We start from the raw sequence: 23178 nt of genomic DNA on the forward strand, positions 1-23178 counted from the left end.
TACTGCTGAGCGGAATTGTAGCGAAAAATGGAACCCAATATTGACGCAAATTTTTATGTCAAATGAAAAATGGACACTGTTCAGAGCGTCATGCAACAAGTTCTATAAACAAATTTTTAGTGACAAGTTCTTTATACACAAGGAAAGCAAAAATAGTATATTATGCAACAAGTGTGGGAAACGGCATTTTAGTCACGCGTACATTTGGCACGAGCAGACTAAATGTTTAATAAACGAGTGACTTAAAAAGTTTTCTAAACGTGTTGCATACTATACTCCTTCTACGACCGTTATTTTTTGGGTACATTTTTGCAAAACAAGACGAATACATTCACTGACATGACCGTGAGAATTGACAAACATCAACATTCAGGTAGTACGGTAATATTTCAGAATACATCCGATTGCTCCCAAACCCGTGCGGTAATATCCCGGAAATGCCCGAAGTGGCTCGGTAGGAACCGAAACTAACGCCAGATCGGTGTATAATCTACCAACCCGTGATTAAACTATCGCAAACGCTCAAAGTCCTTAATGAGACTGAAATTGTAAAGTTACACTTTGCTCACGCCCTGACGAGCGCTTAATTGAACATGCGAACACGTTATCCTTTCAGCTTTTGTAGCCTTCTTGACATGAGATGGTAAAAACTTTTTATCAAATATTATTGTTATTATTCAACAATTGACAACAATTAACGAGTGTGATAAATGCCGTCTTAGTCACGAGATTTGTTTTTCAAGAACGGAGCGAGTGCTTAATAAAGGAGCGATTGACATTAACATTGACAGCTAACGCCAAACCTAGAATTAACAAACGTGAAAATATCATCCGTAACTGAAATCTACCAATATGTGGTCGCTTCCAAACTTGCGACTATAATACTGAAAATGCTTGAAGTGGTGATTTTTGACATTATATTTGTGAGAATAAAATGTTAAAGTATGAAACGTAGATTTGCCATTAGACCGAAATTCCGTCGAAACAATTCCAATTTATTCCAAGAGGACCTTTATGTCAACATGCTTTTACCCTAAGGTTGCGATAAATTAGTCTTTATGTTTAGGGTAACAGAAATTTACACAAGGATCGGCTTAGTGCTCTAATCTCGTGACATTTATTACCCATTTGTATTACCCCGCAAATCTTTATATCGAATTTTTTTTTCGAGACTGCACATCGAATTGTTCTGTAATTGTGATTTTCTCTCAAACTAAATTAGTGTCCGGTTTGCAAATAAGACACCAATGCACTCAGTTTGCGCAACCGTCCATTAATTCAAAATTTGCAGTAACTGAAACATGTTTTTCAATAATCTTGGCGAAAAAGAACACAACATTTAAAATTTTTCTTCAAAGTTCAAATTTATTAAAAATAACAAATGCTTTTTTTATGTAACTGGTATTTCAAGATTTTGCTTATTTAATTATTTTAGCTATCATATAATATCAAATCAAAGCGAATCCTGAAATTACAGCATATAATAAAGTTTTTCAATAAGTATTTAAAAAAATGCACATCACTGCTCCGAACATGTCAGAAGAAAATTAATTCTCAACTGATAATATTCTGACTGAAAACGTTATCACAGTTTATAAGCTGATAGATTACTACTAACCTCACTTCTTTTAATCAGGCATGGCAGAAACATTAAAATTTTAGCTAGTATTCGTGCTCATTAGAAGAAGTTATCAGAGGTTTTGTAAATTTGAGATTCAATAAATTGCGATTACTAAAGAGTGGTTATACATAACCCAATTTTTTCCCTAATTGCAAAGCAACTCTTCAACTTTGCAGAAACTTCAACAAATATTACTCAATAATTTCGAATTAGACAATTAAATATTAAATAATAATATTAGATCATTCTGTTCCAAACCATGGTAACATATATGTATAAAGATTCGAAAAAAATGGAGTTTATTAAATGTGTTGTGTCAAATGGAGTGAAACACAATAAAAATCAATTCAAACCATTTCACCACTGCTACTACATTGAGGTATATATAGATTGTTTCAGTTTTTTGTCGCTGGACTTTATATTCTATCTGAATGGTTCAGTATAATGGCACAAAATAAGGTACTTGGACTGCGAAAATTTAAATTCATTGTTAGTTTCGATATTGCTAATAGAGGCAGCCATTTCGTATTAGTATTTAAATTGGTTTAAAGCAAATCTTTATCAAAGACGTCGCAGACGTAAATTTAAAAAAGAAAGATAAAAGAAAATGATTGAATGTTTACAATTTACAGAAATAAGAGAGAGAAATATAAATTAGGATATAAAACCGTTTTTACTAATGCCACTCTCCAACAACGCTGTCTGTGTTTAAAATTATCTAAGTTTCTAAATAAGTCTTCAAAAAAACCTTAATTTACATTCAGAGAATTTTTGCAATATCCTAGGATAATATTCCGGCTGAAAATATTATCAGAGTTTATAAGCTGTTACTATAATTAACACTTAAAGTTGAGTCAATATAAAATATTCAAATAAGTCAATAAAAAATATTCACTTCTTTCGTTCAAATCTGCTAGAAATCGTGAAAGTAGCTAGTATTTGTTATCATGGGAAGAAATTGGAGTTCTTTTTTAACTTTATAATTAAATAATTTGCAATTATTAAATATAATACGTTTTTTACCACAGTCCTTCATAAAATGGATAAATTTGACAGAAAGCAACTCTTCAACTCTTCTGCCCCCCTTGTAATTGACTACTGATGACTTATAATCACAGTTAATTTGTAACTATTATTGAAAATCATTTGTTATCAAACTGTTAAAAAAAACTAAACTTAAATCTTAACCTTATACATTTATCCAATTTAATTAGGGAAGTTAATATTTAATCATAATATTCGAACTTTTTATTTCGGTTCAGTTTTAAGGCAATATTTCAAGCGTTTAAGTTTTTTGTCGCATAACATAAACAGTTGATAAATCTTTTAAATTTCGTGCAAAATGTTCTACCAAACATATGTCGTAAAATACGAAAATATAAATTTTTGGTATCCTGGGGTGAGGAGTATAAATTCGTTGTTGGTCGTCGCATTGCTGATGGAGGATATTCGGGGCTTCAGAGTAAGGTGAAGCTATGTAATTACACCTATTTAGTCTTAGTAGTTAAATAATGTGAATTGGCCTGAAATAAATCTTTTATATTTAAGCACGACGTCGTAGAAGTAAATTAAAAAAAAATAATATAATTAATTAATTAATATTTACTCATATTTTGTTTAGTAGTTTATCTTAATTTAATTCTTAATTGTTTATAATTTGGAGGAGAAACATTTGTTACTAGATTGTAAATTTTGATTAAAAAAAATTATTAAATAAATAAACATTTGCGTTTATATTCGCATACTCTATCAACAAATGTTGCAAACGGAAAATATGTCGTTCCTTTACAAATGCATACAACGTGAAATAGAATATTTCTTGTGGAGTGCTGCAGAATTTTGTATGATATGATTAGATATAAGAAGGCATTAGAGTGGAAGGAGATTTCGTCCGCCTGTTGGGTATTTTTATTTCGCTGTAATACCTTTTGAAAGATGAACGTATAGTTCAGATTTTGCACGGAAAATATAAGGTTTAATATGTACATATCACCGGACAGCTAAGCACGTGAAATGTCAGAATAGTTCGTAAAACATTTGTCGGAACCTAGACCCAATGTTGACAAAATTTTTCATGTATTTCATTAATAACCAAGTGTTGGGTTTGGTACCAACTAACCAAACGTAGTTTTCTAAAATCTGTTTACATTATCAACAATATACAAATATTACAGTCATTTAATTATTTTATTTAGCGTTGTCTTCAGCATATTACTTACTTGTTGAGTTGTATTAACTGCCAACTATCTTTCGTTCTTTTAACCTAAACTTCTCTATACTGACCATTTTTAATTTACCTGGAGATCATTAACACAATTGTTATATATAAACCGAACACTGTTTACTTTCAATAACTCAGATGGGACATTGAATTATTGACAAGTACAATTTCAGCGCCTGATTAAACTTCCCATGAATTCTGGGCCTCTTTAATGGGACCCTGTAACTACGTAGAAAAATAGGCCTGAAAGAATACATGATGGAGGTATGATCATATGTGCGAGCTTGGTGTGGCTGCTTTCCACCACCAGAAACAATATTAAGGTGTTCATATAAGGCCAATGGACCAATGGTAAGTCGAACCGGTCTGGCACAGACACAGAGATAGGCTCTGGAGTATATGTTTTTTCCCTTAGGGTAACTCTGGAGATCTATTTCAATATATCGTAAATAGAGATATTGAAATATTGAAATACTGGAATATTGATACCTGTGTATGTGCTTATGAGAACGTTCTAGCGACAGTTGAGGTGCTTTCAATCATTGACACGGTGAAGGTAAGTTCAGGACTACTACTGCCAAGAAACGTCGACCAGACTGGTGGAATGTATGAATTAATGAACAATGTACAATTAGATTAATTTGGGTGTTTCTATATAGAAAATCTAGGTAAGTACTAAAGCTGTGGAAAAATAGTTAGTACATTGTCGATCGCTTATGTCGATAAATACTCAATGATTTATGGTTTCAAGTTACATCAAACAATTTTTTTTAGATTATGGTTAATGTCGATATCTCCCTTATTCTTCGGTATATCTTTACAAATCCTTCTGGCGCTTTTTTGAGGAAAGATTTTGAATATTTCATATTTATTTTTGCATAGTTTTCTATGAACTAATGCAATAAAGTGCTTTTTTTGCCTTTTCAACGATATAAAACATTTTTGTCGAAAACTTGTGAAAATTTCAAAGAAAATTAAGTTTTTCATAGTTCACACCATTAAGCCATTGGATAACAAATTCAAAAGTAGATATTTATATAACTGATTTTCATAATTTTATAATCCTATATACAAAATGGCATCCATTATGAATATAAATTTATTTTATCTAAGTAAGTAATAAATTTATCTAAGTCGACTATAAAATTTATAGTAACAATAATGTTCGAACAAGTGTCCAAGAACTACACAAACACACAACACACCACTTCTCACTTTTCAGAATTTGTCTATCTCTCCCTCTCTCATTTTGCATGAAGCATTCAAAAAATAAGTTTATAAACATCAAAGCCAATGATCCAATTTCTTGTTAGACAACTATGACGAACATCAGCATCTTTTGAGAAACTTAACTTATCATAACATTAAAAAAGAGAAAGAATACTAAATTAGTCAACTATAATCCCTGGGTATAAAAAAAGAGAAATAAGAAAAAAATGTATCTGCGGAAATGTTGATTGGTGAATGCTGTGATTTCTTGGTGGTGAAAATCCAGAATTTACATTTGCAGGTGTCCTTGGTTAAGAACGAAATTTTAACTCTCGCGCATTATGAATATTATTTTTTGTTAGCACCATACTTCTAAATTTAAACATTCAGTAATTTGCTGGAAATTGCTGGCATGGTACACTTTTGGCACTACAAGTTTTCGAAGCGAGCTTTTGATAAAACGAAGCTGCAAAACGTCCACCCAATTGATTGGAAGTAACGATATAAGGCTTTAAATTTTTCGTAGCTGAAGGCGCGGGTTTCCGTGAATTTACGCTTTGTTTACCAAGTAATATTGATTTAAGTTATTCTCGAGACAATGTTAACACAGCTAATGATTTGTGTTGCATTCGTCTTTGTTCTCCCTCTGTCTTGTTTATTTATTACCGACGCCCCTTCGAACGGGACGTGTAAAGACGAAGGTAAATAAAAAAATATATAAACGACGACTTGTTTATTGCAGCGCCGAGCACAGTTTCCCTTCTGGCAAAATTCTTATGAAATATTTTTCGAAATTCCCCGTATTTTTCCTACGACGACGAAATAAGACTACCCGGTGAAATATTTTCGTATCGGAAATATTTTTGCTTTTTATACACTAGATATGAAACACAACCGTCCAATTGTGTTGCAAATTTTTTCAATATCCAGAAGGAAATAAAGTTAAATGTATAAAACTTAAGCTTTATTGCATAGTTTACCGATCAGTTATCATCGATAGGTATAAACGTTAGATTAAAAATATATTCTCATTAGGTTCGACCTAGAGTTTCTCTTTACTAAAGTCCTTATTCCTGAAACTCTTAACTTCAACTTTATTTCAATCAAAATTCTAGAATCTAGAATCAAATCTTCTCATCTTAACTGAAAATATCAGGAACAGCAATGGGTTGTCAATTATCATCAGTCAGCGCGAATATATTTATTGAACCTTGTGCGCTATGGAAACGCTTCGTTGATAATACTTTTGGGACTTTCTTAACCATTTAAACTCTAAATACCCTAATATCATAATCTCCTATTTTTAGATATTCTTATCAATATAAAACCTGACCTAACATTGGGTCATTCAGGTTACAGAACACCTAAGCACACCGACCGATAATGTATTGTCATATCACCATCCAGCCCAAAAATTATCGACATTTAAGTAAAATTATATCAGGCCGAATCACTGAAACCAGAACTAGAACACCTAACATCTGCTATTCTCTGAAATAATTTCAACATTAGAGATATTAAGCGTTCGACTACAAAATTCACTTCACCACAACCTGTAGAAAAAAAATGAGTTCAGAAGCAATTCCGTACTTGTCCCGGTGGTCCTTCCTTACATTCAAAGCATCACAGACCACATGTCAAAAGTTCTTTATTTATCTCTCCGTTGGAGATACCAGTAGTTTACCGCATTCCATGCATATGCGGCAAAGAATACATTGAATACATTGGTGAAGCGGGACAAAAAAATATCAGCTAGTGTAAAACAACATGAAAGAGCCTTAAGAGTACGACAAATAAACTCAGCAATTGCCGAATAGAATTATGAAATCGGATATCAAACGGTATTTCACAAAACTAAAATTCTTGTTTCTAATTAATTCTAATTAATTGATTCTAAGAAATTTCTAAACAACCGGGCAATCTTAACCCCGACCCAGGTCTGAATTATCTGAAACAATGTTCAGCTCGGTTTCTTGAAGGATCGCTACCGCTTTAAGTAGCTCAAGCTAGTAGAAGAAATCAATGAATGTATATTCTTCAGATTGATGTAATAAAATCAGGCAAGGAGCTACACCAAGGAGTCAGTATCCAAGGTATGCAGTCTATTCATAGAGAGAAGGGGTCATGTAATGCCTCTTGATTTGTTTTTTTATTCTCATGGAGTACTGTTAATTTTTTTTAAATCGGCTTGGTTTTCTACAAAATATGGTTATTTTTTGTTTACGCTCGACTCTTAAAATGTTCACTTTTTATCAAACAAAGAAAAATTGGTTTAAAAGGATTTTAATGATAGACTTTGTTATTGACACAAGCGTCAAGGAGCAAATTTTCATCATTTATTAATTTTATTTTTATTGAATATAGGTTAGGGATAAAGTTAGTAGACTGGTTTAATAAATTTGAATTGAAAATAAACAAAGAAACTTTGGGAGAAACTATCGCACAGCACGCTTTCCAGTTTAAATTTTCATTTTAAACTCATTATTGGAAAAAAAGAACTTGGAAAAAAAGAACAACAACTATATCTAGCAGGAAACTAAACCGACAGCGCTGATAAAATGCAAAAATTCGGGACATAACTCTAAGTTATCTCACTTATGCTCTAAAAAATCCCATTAAAGAGACTTTTCACCAGAAATCGATATCTCTTTTCTTTTAAAAGGAAAGGAAGTGTGTTTACATTCGCACAAAACGAACGTATGCGCATAATCAAAAACATTTTCTTTTTTAAATTAAGTATAAAACCATACAGAGGCGCCCGAATGAGCTGCAAATTTTTTCAATAACCGGAAAAAAACGTTGGATATATGCACATAATCAAAACATTTCGTACTCGGCACGATAAGAGGCGGTGCGAGAGAATTTTCCAATTTCTTAAGTGCCGTCTTTTGGGTAAACAAGCTTACACTTCTAAAAGTTCCAAAACTTTATTCGAAAATATTTCGTATAATATGGAAATCGTTATGGTATTGCATTATTTTGTGCTTGTTCTAAAATTATCTAGCATGTTATGAGCGAATAGAATCTAAGTATGTTTTGCATCTTGCAGAAGGATGATGCAGTTATATAGGTAATTTTAGATACTTTTTCATCATTATTTTTAAAATTTATAAGACCCTAAAATCACATACAAACTAATCGTTATTTAGAAGGCAAATATATATTTTTAAAACATTAAAAACCTTGGTCATTGTTATAGTTACTTTTAGGTGACCCTGAATACGAATCTGTTGACATATTAAATTTTATAAAAGCACTAAAAGTAATTTCAAAAAATTGTGTCAGCTGGCCAGGACAAACAAACAAAAAGTTAAGTGCTTTAGTAACCCATGGCAACACATTCAAAGTTCTTCGTGGGTGATTCAAGGGCTTGAATGAAAATGTTTAATTACCTTGGTGTAATATCTTTTTCCTTTTCGTTTAGAGAAATGGCCCACAAAACTATTTAGTTTTTAATGTTTATAGTGGTATCTGATGCGAATTTCTTGTTGTAGAAATGTAATTTGTTATAAACAATAAATAATTGAATTGAATTGTAATAGTAAATTTATATCTATCCAACAATGAAAGAGGTCAAAATCAAAGAGTAAGCACGGTGCAAACTTTATTTCAAAGATTCAGTATTGAAACGAGATAGAAATTGATATACTTGGGTTCTAAGCACTCCTGAATAAGAATTTGTTGCCAATTTATTCGAACAGATTTCTCTCTTCTCTCCCTTTTGTTAAATAGTCTCCGTTGGTTATGAATTTATATTGAGGCAATAAGTAAAACAAGGTTTTAGTGCATTTCTTAGAGATCCATCCAACAGCAAACAAATTATCAAAATAGAACCATAAACAAAGATTTTACAAAGGTTTAGAATTCTAAATGTAAGTATAAATTTCTTAAAATGTTGTTCAATAGTTCATGATTTTAGAGATAATGCAATAAATTAATAAATAATGATGGTGATGATTTGTAATAAATACATATATGATATTAGAATACTATTACAGTAAAAAAACATAAAAAATCAAATAACATAAAACGAGTGAATCCGCTAATATTATTTTTATTTTCTAATCTAAAATTTTTTTAAGTGGCCATTTTAAGATTCAGGTAGACTGAATCAACTTCTTCAACTACATTTAAAATATGTAAGTGTAAGACCGCTTTAAATCATTGTTTCTCTGGTAATTTATAAATTAATATTTCAAATTGCATATTGCTAAAAAAGAGCTTTAAGTACTTAAAGATACATGGGTTTCTTGATGGAATAAAAGTTGTCTATTTAGATGCACAATTCCCAGAAAATGGAATCCTTAAGCATTGAAAGCTGCACTAGAAATATTTTAGAAAAACCAAATCCTTTGATTTTAGTACTTGCTTTCTAGGAAATTGGTGTTATGATTTCTCTACAGGATGTCATAAAGGGCACAAAAATATATTGTATTTTCCTACAAATATCGATATTGAAAGTAGCAGTGCAGAATTTGGACACGGTGTAGGTAAAATAAGTGACTGTCCAAGAGACGCATTTTGAACATCATAACTTTAAAATCAATTAATTATGTTTTCCTAAAATATTTCATAGGCCACTTGTGATAACTTACTTTTTTATAATTTTATCACATTTAGCCAACCAACAACAAGTTTTAAACATAAAAAACTTACCTATACGATTTAATTGAAAAACTGGCTATGCGTTGTGCTAATTATCAATTATATTTCACTAGAGAGTAGACCTTCCAGGGATTCTCCACAGAAAATTCAAAACAGCGGCAAACACAGACAAATCTATTATTCGATTTGAATAATGAATAGTGAATAAGTGTTTTTTTAGTTTAGTTTTAGCTTAGTGGAAGTTGGTTAGTCAACGAGCAGATCTCTAAAGTAGAACACCACTATTGAAATTACATTAATATTAATGGAATATTACTCATGAAAAATACATTTATAAAAATTTCAATTAATATACATTGTGTTCTATTCAAAACAAGTCTGCCTTATTCTTATTAAACTCTTTTTGTAATAATTTTGAATGACCCTGTAGATAGGGAACAAAAATATATTCTTCGGTTTTTGTTGTTTTTTTCTTTTATCAAAATGAAAAGGACAGGAATAATTTCAAAATTACAAATTAATTATGCATTAAATGCAACAACCACACGTATCCATAATGGTTCAATCGAATTTTGAATAAGTAATTCTTTTGATCTACGGCGTGTGAAACTTTTCAATTTGTTTTCCAATGAAAAGGTTATTAATTATCTGGCGTCCAATGGCATTCTGTACATCGTGCACTGTATCAATAAACGCCAGTTGGCGCGAATTCCATAAAAGTCCGATAAATTTGCAATTAAAAACCGAATGAATTCCGAAATGAGTTTAACTGGAGAAAAAGAAGATTCCGGCCGTCCGCATTGGACGTTCGATGTGTGTCGGATATTAATCTAAAATCGACATGGCAAAATACTCGCTGGTGATTAGATCGAATTTTTTGTCCACATTTGCAAACGAGGATGTGCACCCCGTTTTTATATTTTAGCTAAATTAAAAAAAAAAATGCAAGGTGACCGCTCAGTCGCTACAGTTCGGATCTGATAGGTGAGGAGGAGGTGCTCACTGGAATAAAATCCATTAATGTGAATTACAGGAAACTTTAATAGTTTTTCACATATTTCACTGTTTCCCTTTTTTCAATCACATGTTCTACGTTGCTATTCGATTGCCACAAAATAGCATTTTATTAAATAAGGTAAAGTAGGGAAACTAGGTTACAATAATAATAATAATAACAATAATAATAATACAACTCCTTTATTTCAAATAATGTCGACAATAACGATCAATCCATATAATTAACCAAAGTATTCTTCAAGTGAATATGGTTCTAATGTCAACATTTCTTCGGCATTCTTTTTAGTTTGTTATTGTGTCAATGCATTTTACAGAATCGTTGTATAATTTAATGCACTTATAATAATGTCTTTTCTAAGTTATCGAAAGCCTGTGATTAGGTAGCATGATATTGAGGGTTCGAGTGTTAAAATTATGCTTGTTATTAACATTAAACATTTGTAAATATAGTCCATATCGTACAACAGATTAAAAATAAGCACAGTAGACATTCCTTAATGCATTCTATTCTCAAATACAGAACGATTAGCCTAAACTACCCTGTTTTATTTTGTACGTGCAATTTACATGGTCCCAGCTTAGATAGATGTTTATTTATGTGAATTCCTAAGAAATTTGTATCTTTTGTATTAGGATTCAGAGTGAGTTGACTATTTACTATTAGTATGTTTTGCCTATACCACAAATTTATATCGTTAACAAAATTTCTTTCCTAAACTAACCAAAACTAATCAAAACTAACTGAACGAAGTTTCGCAAATTCAGATGCATTAAAGAAAAAGCATACAGTAAAACCCCCATTATGAGTGGACGCTTTATCCGGCAGGCGGATTTTCCGCGGAACATTTTAAATTGATCATCCGTGCGCTTGTTGTCCATGGCTGAAGGCCTAAGATTCGACCATAAACGCTTAATGCACCGTGCTGAAGTTAGCCTTCGCTATTCCCCCATTTATGTATTAACTTATTATTTTTAGAAACTGATTTGTTAAATAAACGTAAGCAGACACCCAAAATACAGCATACTGATGCTGATGAAAAAGGTAAACGCAACGGTTCAACTATTGAACAAAAAACGGAACTTCTAAAACATGTAACGTTGGAAAGCAAATGGACGTTGCAAAGAAAAATGCTGAACTACAGAGCTTTGCATTTATATATTCTTTTACAGAGCTTCTTGATGCCATGGCTAGATGACCTATGTGTGTTAAGCAGGCCCAAAAGTTTCACAAATATTTCAAAATTAAAGAAAACTTCAGGCTGAATATACAGACTTAGAAAACGCAAGGGAATTAACTCTTCGATAGGGGAATAAAATGCCGATGATGTAGCTATGGTAGAATTTCACAATGATTTTCAAAACAAAGCACCGCCTAAAACCTGAGCAACTGTATAGTGGAGACGAAACTGAACTTCACTGAAAAAACACTTGCTGCACGCTCAGAAATTAGTGCACCAGGTTAGCTTTATGCTGTTCAAAAGTAAATTTTTATAGATTGCTGTTCTAAAGCATCAGAAACCTTAGGTTGAATAGGCTGAATGTCCAAACATCTGAGGCTTTTAAAAAAACACTATCCGTTGATTATTATAATCGAAACCTGACTATTAGATAATGTGGTGGCCCTACGATGTTAAAAACTAATGCGTCGCAGGCGACATTGATATTTTTATGCCACTACATGTTACCTTAGCGCCATCTTCTTTCTATATTACGATTTCCACACACTTAACTCGAGTTTCCCGAATATTCAATGAGATCTAGGAATATTATCAGCAAATACTGCTCTCCGAAATACTGTAGTCAAACAAACAAACAAACAAGGTCATTGGCTAAAAATTAGTTTTTAAATCTCGCGCATGCGCATATTGAATGGACATTCCCAATTTTTTTTTCATAGTTCCTTCACAAGTTCCTGTATTATCGGCATAGGTAGGGCCTCTATATCTCTAATAGCTATATTATCAAAAGACAGCTGGGATGGATTGAGGAATATTTAAAATAATAATAATATATAAAAAAAGTACCATTGGTGTATATTACGTTAATCATAAGAAAATGCCTTCTTTAATATGGCAAATTCCTACTAGTAATAACTGTCGCACCTTGGTATACGGTGCCAAAAAATATAGAAACAGTGGAATATGTCGAAAATTACATAATTTATTATAAGACAAAAAAATATAAAGTATAACAATTGTTTACTAACAATAGGCATGAACCCCCCACAGAGGAGAAGTTTTCTTTTTTATTCTCAGTAGATGATCCACCAGATGAATGCAGCGATATTGTCCGATATGTCTATATCTTGAAAACCCTCTAAAAACATTTAGGGTAATCTCTCACCGAGTTTAATTGTATATATTTTTTATAGAGCCAGGAGGAGGCGTGTGGTACGTTGTTGGAAAAACCCGATGCCCAATTATTTAATATTTTTAGAGCTTTCCCTTTGTCTTAGATGAACAGAGGATGTGGGTAAACAATGGTGTCGATTAAATGATATAATATGACACGGGCATGTTGATGATGCTTATTGCTCACTTAAGAGTTAATTTATTCTAGATTAATAACAAACAGAGTAGTCCAGGCATTTTCTGTTATGCAAATTTTAAAGGATACTAATAAAATTGAAAAAAACCGACCGAATTCGGAAGTTGTTGTTGAAACTGTACTTCCGTAGTGACATTGAAAAGTTCTCCATTTTCAAAGTATTGCTGGAGATGATCGGGAAAAAAAATTTAGAAAGACGCTCAACTTGCAAATTGAATAAAATTTACTTACAGCTTGACCGAGATGACATCATCTCTTTGGTGATTATAAATTCTTTATGGGCAAGCTTTGTAAAATGTGGATTTTGCATATAACTGAAGAGAGATGAAATTGTTAACTAGCTTAAGTGTTTTTCAGCACCCCAGGAGGTATTCTGTATTTCCTTTTGCCAATGAAAAATTAAAGAGTAAAATTACACAAAAATGAAAGTACTCATGCTTTGTATTTTAGTTAGTTTTTAACAATATAGTTTTTTAAATATTTTTTATGACAATAAATGTTAGAAACTGTTTTTTAATAAATTGATCTATTTTTGATCAACTAGTCCAATAAATAATGATAATAAGTGATATTATTCGCCTCTGCTGTTTAAGCATTTGTCCCAGATATATTCATCCACATTTTTTTTTGCCCTAGTGTGATTGTGATGTTTCAGCCTTGTGTGTTATGATTTTAATATTGTTGTAGTTCATATTGAGTGATCCCTACAAATATTTTTATACCTTTTTCTTCCCAGATTAGTCTTTTAAAGCATCGTCTAGAGTCTAGAGTCTACGGTCTAGATCTTGATTAAAAGGTTATGTGTAAGTACTGCCGAGAGATATTGAACGAACTGGATAAAAATGTGGGTCTCAATACTACTAAAATCACAACACACAAGGCTGAAACACTAAGACAAGAAAAAATGGGACAAGTCGATGAATATAGCTGGCATAAATACTTAAGTCACACTGAACTTTTCCTAAAATCCGATAATCTGAAACTGCGTGGATCAAAATAGATGAATAAGGCGACATAGAAAAGTGGAGACTGGGAGAGGGTTATCTCCAAAGATGGGCTAAATAGCAACTAAAAAACTAAATCCGATAAAAACATTTTCATCAACATTCGGACATACTTCACATTCTAATGCCTTCGAATGATAGGTTCTTGTTGAACCACGGATTTTATAAGATAAGGTTTTCGGTAATTTATTCAAATAAGTCTGATTCTGAGATAATCGCATAAAGCTGCAGAAGATCACTAATTTTGGTTTTGATTGACACCCAAATTCAGTTGATCATTGACCCAACAAAAGTTTACTCCGGGTGGTACAAATTATAACTTGCACAGAAAACTCAATTAACAACAAACTATTTTATCTTGGAAATTTTCTGAAATGTTTTCCTGATTCTGCTTTTAATAGTATATTATGCAACAAGTGCGGTAAACGGCATTTGACTCACGAGTTTATTTAACACGAGCGGAGCGCAGCGGAGCGAGTCTTTAATAAACGAGTGAGTTAAAAAGTTTACCGAACGTGTTGCATACTATACTTTTTCTACGACCGTTAGTTTTTGGGTACATTTTCGCGAAACAACACGAATACATTCACTGGCATGACCGTCAGAATTGACAAACGTCAAAATTCAAAGCGTGGGAAATACCTCCGAAAACATCCGATTACTTCCAGATCCGTGCGGTAAAATCCCGGAAATGTCCGAAGTGGCTCGGATTCATGGGAAACGAAACTGACGCGGTGACACTTCCCGCACTCTAGATCGGTGGGTAATTAGGTATTTTACAGACGGGAGTAGAAAAACTGGTTAGATATCATTACCAATTACAAGCAAATTTATAGTAACTATGAACTTGTTTTTGTTTAACCAGAAGTGAGATAGCACTCTTACATTACTTAATTTAAATGATGGAAAAGTGATACGCCAATGGTTTGTCGCAGTTTTGGTAATAATTTTAGATACCCAAATCAAAGTTACACAAAACTCATCTTTTGAATATTTTTGCTAAAACGAACCCATTTTATATTTATATTCGTCTTTAATGTTATTATCTTGGAATTGTTGATTAATTAATTATAAAATTTTAATTTATAACCTAGTTATACTAAATATAATGCTGAAGTAAGAAATTACGAAGAGGACAAAAAAAACATTTTCATGTATATTCTTCAAAATCGCAAAAGGGAAGCACAATATCCGGTCGAAATCCACAATTAATTGGAACTCAAGAAGTGACACGCTTGAATCTGATCTTATTCCCATTTGTGGAAAATATTACCATTTAAAAGTCAATTAGAATAAGTATGTCTTTTATGTGGTATTTCGTCTTTCAGATTTTTTTCGGTCATTTGGTTGTTAATTTATTTGTGCGAAAGGAAATGACCAAATCCGTTTCTAGACTTCAAAGTATAGCAATTATTAATTCGTAATTGGAACTCGTATATTCCTTCGTTTTTATCCATAAATGGAAAAAGTTTTAATTAGCTTCGTCAGTCGGTTAACGTGAAGAGAAGCAATGAAACAAACCGCATAATCATAAAATTTAAAGTTTTTCGATACTTTACTAGAAATTGGATAAGCGTCTCTCAGAAACGTTTTTGACAGAAATTCAAAAAAAAATCTGCTTTGCTTATGATCGTAAATTTGTTATTGAATTTTGGCCTGGTATGGTGTAAACGACTATGGTCCTAAATTAAAAACAACGTGATTTGTTGTTGGATTGCATGTATTGAATTATGTTTTTGACTTTAAATGGTTTTTACCTTGATACTATATCTCAAGTGAATTATTTTAATACTAAAAATAAGCTGTTACCGGTAGGTCTCATTTATACGAACCCATTCAAGGACAAGCTGGAAGGTTTAAAATTTGGGACCCTATTTTTAGAGCTGGTAGATTGTATTAATATTAACCTCAGTCGCGATTTCTGTAATATGTCTGGCATTAAACACAATTTTCTAACAAAAAGGAAATTCAGTACATTTGCCAGACTAATATTTTTTTTTTCAAAATGATATCAAATATCAAAAAAATATTAGGTTTACTTATAGTATAGGCTATAACTTAATTGCATTTCGATAAATCCTATATACAGAGTGTCCAAATAATCTGCCATACATGTAATACATCTCATTTAATATTTGTTTTAGAAAAAATGTTAAATACAAAAGTTTACAGATATCACTAAAAGACAAAATTGAAAATAATAAAAAAATTGGATCATTCATAGATATGTGAAAAATTAATGGATTCCCCCTTTTGTACTCAATCGCCCAATGTATGCCGAGTGTTTTTGAATTTATGTTCATTCTTTCGTCAAAAATGCACTGTGTTCAATACGCTAGATTTTTGAAGCCGTTTCCGTCAGCTGTTTTACAAAATGAATAATATTAAGTTCCATGATAAAATCAAATGGAACATTATGTATGTTATACTTCCATTAATTATTCCTATTAATACTCTTTCAATTTTATTATGCATTCCCTATACCTAATCTTAGTATTTTTGGAGATATACACATTTTTACGAAACAAAACTCCGAAAATTTGTCAAATTATGAGAAAATACAGCAATAAGTCAAGAAAAGTTAAAATAAACAGGTCACTTTTTAATTTTTCATTATTGATATTATTAAACTATAAAATAATGTTTTCAGATCGCGGTTTTCAGTGCAAATGTAAGTTGATCATGCAAATCTACGTTATTATTATTATTATTAAAATTCCTTTTAAATCGTTTTTCACAATTTTATTATTGTTTCTTTTAGTTTTAATAAAGTGTTTCCGCCTTACATTTTGTATTAACATACAACGAGGGCTATTGACAGAAAGAATTATAGTTAGTTCGTCTCTATAGACTTTTCACGATCAGGTAATAATTATTTTGATTAATTTTGATTATTAATGATATTTTGGCGCGATTTTAAAATTTACAGTATTTTGTTCCTAAAAATATGTATACTCAAATAGTACTAAATTTCGGTGTAGGGAACGTTCAATAAAATTGAAAGAGCATTAATAAAAGTATTAATTGCAAGTATAATATACAGAGTATTCTATTTTATATTTTCTGAAAAATTAATAATTTTCATTTGGACTCGCCCTGTATAAACAATTCGAACTAATTTAGGATAAATGACTGAACTATTTTATAAAATTGTTGGCATAATAAAATTGCTGCTCTCAGAAACGGCGTCAAAAATCTATCGTATTGATTAAAAAATTTCTATAAATGCGAAAACACTCAGTATGTATAAATTCCATAATATATAGGGTGTTCCATATTATAAGTTTGGTTTCCACATATATTTATGAATATTTGAAATTAATTTTGGATTGCTTCTTTTAGTGTCCTCTCTGACTTTTGTATTTAAGATTTTTCTCTAAACAAATAATATATGCAATAAATTTGACACACCGTTTGAACGGCCTGTACCTAAAAATATTATTACGCCTTTTCTAAAATGTCTACCATCACACTGTATAAACTTAAAAATCTAAAACACGAAAAATTTCTAGTTAACACACCAATATGGTATATCCTTCCCACATTTTCGTAGTTTATGTGCCAGTGCAGTTCATGGTTTTAATTAAGCGAATTAAACACTTACTTGCAACTTCGACCACTGGATCCTCCCTATACACCGAACCGCATTTCTCCAGGCCAATTTCGCCCCGTATATCAGCTCGGTTTCGGTGAGTTGATAAGTGCCCGTTGCCGAGACTTCCTTCTGAACCTGTTCCCATCGCGATAAGTGCGCGGGGCTATGAGACCTGAAACAAACACAGTTTGGATGTAACAACAATATGTCAAAGCGGGCCTCGCCATTGTTCGGTTTTTAGTTGACGCGACGTCGGCATCGTCGATACGAGGGAAACACTGTGGTCCCTCTGTTTTGTCTAACCGGTGACGTGAAATATATTTTTACCCCTCGTCTCACACTCGTACTCGGGACCTTAAGCCCTTCTTAATTTGAATTAGGTAGTGGCTGACGTTCTATATTGGCAAACAAATATTTGGAGTAGTGTGTTAATTGCTTTTTGGGGTTCCAAACAACTCTTGTTAGCTCATTCTCCGAAAGCTATTACAACTAAATTTAAATTTTCCTTTCGACGTATCTGTCAAAGGATCAGGGAATTAGCGATTACGGTTGTGTTTTAAGCATAAGTTTCGATACCCAAACAAATTATTATGCTTTACAAAACAAATAAAAATAGGTTCTGGGTTACTGACTACGCGTTGAAGATGAGATAATTAGCGCAATGGATAAATGCAGATTTTCGTGAAGAGTAATCAAAAATAAACGGATTCAACGTGTTCAGAATGAATGTCTTCTTTTTCTGCCACCCCTAAGTTTGATGGTGTTTTATTGACTGAATATTCCCTTTCCATTTCCGATGTAGAAGGCTGTTCGGTTTACTCTATCTTAATTCAACTCAGGTATCCACACTCGCAACTCTCTAACCTAGAACTAGAGCTAAGCCAACAATTTTTTCTTAAAAAATACTTAATATAAAGGAAAATTTTCTATTTTGATTTGATTGTATAGTTTAAAAACATCTAGAGGGAATATAGGAATTATTAAGGCACAAACCATGCATGTTCACTTGCTATAAGTGAACAAAGGACTGTTTTTTTTATGTAGCTGTTTGGTTATTTAAGGATCCGAAATCTCGTTTATGCTATTTATCTATGAGTGGTCAGAGGTTAGGAATCTCTAATTTTCAAATCTCTAAATTTCCATCAACGAACAGCGGGCGTAGAAGTTAGGTGTCCCAGCTACTGACCAGCTGATACGGCTTAAAAAGAGAAAGGTGGGAATATATGGTGGTTCGTGGAGGCAGCGGATACTTGTGTCTGCTGATCCACTCCATAAGTGTATTTCAAAAAGAGATCTACGCGACATTCATCTATCTCTATTGTTAAGCTCTAGACTCTAGACAATCATCACGAGCAATTTTACAGTGTAAAGCTATAATTACTTCGAAATTCCGCTGTCTCTATATAAAATCAAAGTAGTTTTGGTCAGTTTGAGTCAGGAGCGAATTTAATAAGTGTTTTGACAAACATCGAATTCAGAGTGTTGAACTCTACCTGCCACGTACTTGAGAATGCGGAAAGTCATATATTAAAAAGACAGACACTAACTAAATGAGATATCAGAGCATGTTTGGTGGAAGCAACACAACGTGGAACTCTTAGAGGCCTTGTTGTCCATGGGAAACCTCAGCGCCAATTCAAATAAGTCCTCCTATGCATCGGTCGTTAAGGAGGCAGACGATTCAAACCACCGGAAGTTAGAAGAATTATCCAAACTTCCAACTTCCGTTCTGCAACTTACATTTTTCATAGCTTGAGGTTTTATTATTAACTGCCAGATATGAGTTTTTTTTGAGGTTTTCGAAATTTAATTATTGTTATCACAAGCTAAGGAAAATTAGCCAAATATAATAGCACCTTTTCTGGAAAGTGTGATGAATGTGTGTGAAAACTCGCGATAATATTCCGGCACTGAATATAGGTGGCGTTTTATGTTTGGGGCTGATAAACTGCTGGTTGTGAAGTTTATAGCTTTAACAATATAATTAGACAAGTTTTTTAGCTATAACGAAGTTGTATTCCATGACGTTGTAGAACTTGTCGATAGTTTATAATATATATAATAGTTTATAGAACTGAAATTTTGTCACCATTTTATAAGAGTAACGAAACCATTTTTATTAATAGGTTCTCAGGTTTTGTGGAATAGCTAACCTAAAATTAACCGTAACCCCTATAAAAGAAAAATTGGTAGTTGGGCAGTAACGCACTGCAGGCAGAAATAGAATCGTTTAAAGAAAATTTTCCAACGAAATTCGAATTGCATTTCCAATTGCCACTTAAACGCATCTAGCTCGCTAACACGCCATCGTCGAGACGTCCAGACAAACGTAAAACGTATCTCCTCTCCGCGGAAATTTTTATAGTCTCGAAATTGTTCTCTTTTTTCGGAAATGTTCCAAAGGGAAATAAACTAAACAGTAGAATTTAATTCGGAATTTCCAACTGCCTAACCAAGACGGATAGACGGGTGAATGTGTCTTTCCGGAAACTAAATAACTTTAAAAAGCGAAACGGTGGAGAGACGAATATAGAAAGCGCAAACCTACTGATCCGAGTACATAATTAATTCGCTGTATTTTGACAACTTTATTTAATTTTTAATGAACGCAGCGTTCGGGATAAAACTAACTATGCAAGATTTTATTTAATTCGATGTCAAAGCTAATTATGGAAATCCCTAAATTAGTATGTATCTGCGGTTGATTTGTGTTTGCGTTATCCAAGAGACGGGGACATTTAAATTAAATTAAGCGCTAAGCGGATTATTTTTTTACGCACAAAGTTCACATTAATATTAAGGGTAATTTTTGTTGTTTTTGCATATAATTATAGTTAAAATGTTCTGAACCTTCTTTTGCGAAGTATCTACAGAGATACAATTTTAGAAACTAGTCAATACATTAAGTAAATCAATGCAACTGAAATTAAATTTTTGCAAGATCCGTATTAAACAACATTTTTTTAAACTTCAGTATGGCCCCAAATCCCAAAGCATTCCAACGTGTTGCTTTGCGAGAGAAAGCCGCAAGTCTTTCCATAAACATTTTAGATTTAGATTACATTTTAGAATAGTCCCTCAAAAACAGTTTTCTACTCCCTACTCCAAAATAGAGCCCCCGCTATCAGCTTCGTTAAATATTGTCGCGCGGTTCCCGTACTTTAATCACAAGTTGGGAGCAATCGCATGTTTTCGATTGATTTAAAGCACTGATGGCTTTTGCCATTCCTCAGTTTATAAACTCGATATCGCGTTATATTACTCTGTTCAAAATTAAGTGAAACAACGCAGTGTAATGTATATCCCCTCTCATTATTTCTACTATATGGGGCGCTAGGCGCAACAGGCGATGCTATAACTCAAAATAAAATAATTTGTTTAATAAATGTGGTGCCACATTATGTTAAAAGGTCTTTAAAAAGGTACAGATGGTTTGAAATATTTTTTTAGAAATTACAATAATTTTAAAAAAATATAAATGTCAAATTCAGTATTAGTGGTCTAGCGTGTTGTGTAGTTAGCAGGATTTTTTTTTGAGAAGTTCCACTCCACATACCCATAATTAATAAGTTTGGATGCGACATTTTTATTGCAGTATTATCTCAAAATATGTGCAGATCAAATTAAATCTTGGAGTAAAATGAGTTAAGTGTGTGGATACCGCTGTTTAGAAAAAAATGGCACCAAATACATTGCAATGCATGGATCCTTCTATTGCGTCTAGGTTTCGCGAACCCGCGATATTACTTTTCTTTTTCCACATACGTAAGCGCGCATGCCTATTTTAGTTCGGAAGAGTTCGCTTCTCGATACACCTCTTTTAATTTTTTTACTTATTTTCGCACCTACGTAAAAGCTTCTAACAAGAGCTTTTTCACTCCTTGTAACGAACTGGGGTCATGGCGCCTCAAGAAGATTGCGAATATGCTATATCCACTGTCCGATTTTCAGAGTTCACATCCCACTAATCCTTTTTCCTACTCGAACGCTTGGCTTACACAACACAGCACCGACGGGAAGCTAGTTTGAAACTAATTCGTATAGGGCGCAATTACACTTAATGATGAATTATTGTTTTTTAGAATTTCTGAATTATCTGTAGTTGAGAAAAACATGGTTCATACACAGTGAGTCACAAAATCTACATACATTCTTAAAACCTTCATTATTCTAAAGCGAGTTTCCACTTTGGTAAATTAATTTTCAACATTATAAATACAATCATTACAGCATTTAAAAACATAATCGATTTTACTAAAAGATGTTTAGTGGAACATTTTTTAAATGTACGGTAAATGTTAGCTCACAAAAGCAAACACACAGCAAGCAATAAATAATGCACTTGTTTTCAAATGTTTCCTGAAAAATGCATAATGACAGTTCAGTTTTATCAAAGACAAAGAACCACTGCTTTTCGTCGTTCATAAAACTTTGTGAACTTAGTGGTAGCAATAAAGATCCTATGGCGCCATAGCTCAAACATCGGATTTTCTTACACAACTGTAAAAAAAAATACTTTAATTTTTAATAGGCCCTGGACTAGTCGACCAACAACGTTCCAAAAACGTTTGAAAAAAAAATCAGGGTAATCCGAAAACTAGTACGTCCAAACTTGCTGTTCAACTTGAAAATATCACAAATAAAATTGGTAGTGCTGAAACATTGAGGCTTAATGGATTTCATGAGAGGATTCTAAGGAGAAAGTCGTTTAATATCTGAAAGAAATAGACAAAAGCAACTTGACTTCGCTGGACAGGATATTGACAAGAATTATGATTTTTGAAAAAAATGTCTTCCTTATGAATTAAATCACGTACAATTCGATATCAATGAAGAAATATGGCGACGATTCCACAAGTGGCTTTAGGACTACAATCGATTTTTCAATAATACCACAATCCAAAGCATACTCCTGCTCTTGTCAAGGAATTGATCTTATATAATGTTCCAACACAACTGTAGAGCTATAACGAAGGTTGCGGAAATACGACTTCACCTATTAAGATTCACAAAAGCCTACTTCAGAGTCAGCTTGCTTGCTTGCTCCCAGCCTGAAAATTTTTTGTTTTGTTGTGTAAATGCCGAGGAGGCTCCAGGCGGCTTTAGATTTAGAAGGAGACGCAACAACACGAATTTAAAAAATTGTTTATTTTTTGTAACCTTGAATTTGTATGTTGACTTTTGTGAGCTATTATTTGCCATAAATTTAGGAATTGTTGCACAAATTCTTTTTTTGTAAGTTCTATTGTGTTTTCAAAAATTGTATTTATTTAAAAAAAATAAAAATGTTCTTTTTATATGAAAAAATCGACTTTAAAATGACTTTAAAATAATAAATACCTGTTGCAAAAAAAATCTT

General features: G+C 32.4%; 1 protein-coding gene across 4 annotated transcripts in view; it reads right to left on the bottom strand.

Annotated features, from left to right (window-relative positions):
* Positions 1-23178, bottom strand: part of LOC132703395 (nitric oxide synthase) — a 162766-nt gene that overhangs the window by 40532 nt on the left and 99056 nt on the right. For 3 of the 4 annotated variants that reach the window (XM_060672632.1, XM_060672630.1, XM_060672631.1), the window contains exon 3: positions 17829-17991. In XM_060672632.1, the coding sequence (XP_060528615.1) occupies positions 17829-17991 (163 nt within the window). Of the gene's footprint in view, positions 1-17828; positions 17992-21664; positions 21778-23178 lie in introns of those variants that run through there. The other variant, XM_060672634.1, reaches the window with a different exon arrangement.

The sequence above is a fragment of the Cylas formicarius genome, unplaced genomic scaffold (assembly GCF_029955315.1).
Source record: "Cylas formicarius isolate icCylForm1 unplaced genomic scaffold, icCylForm1.1 PGA_scaffold_6__28_contigs__length_40554024, whole genome shotgun sequence".
Taxonomy (NCBI): Eukaryota; Metazoa; Arthropoda; class Insecta; order Coleoptera; family Brentidae; genus Cylas; species Cylas formicarius.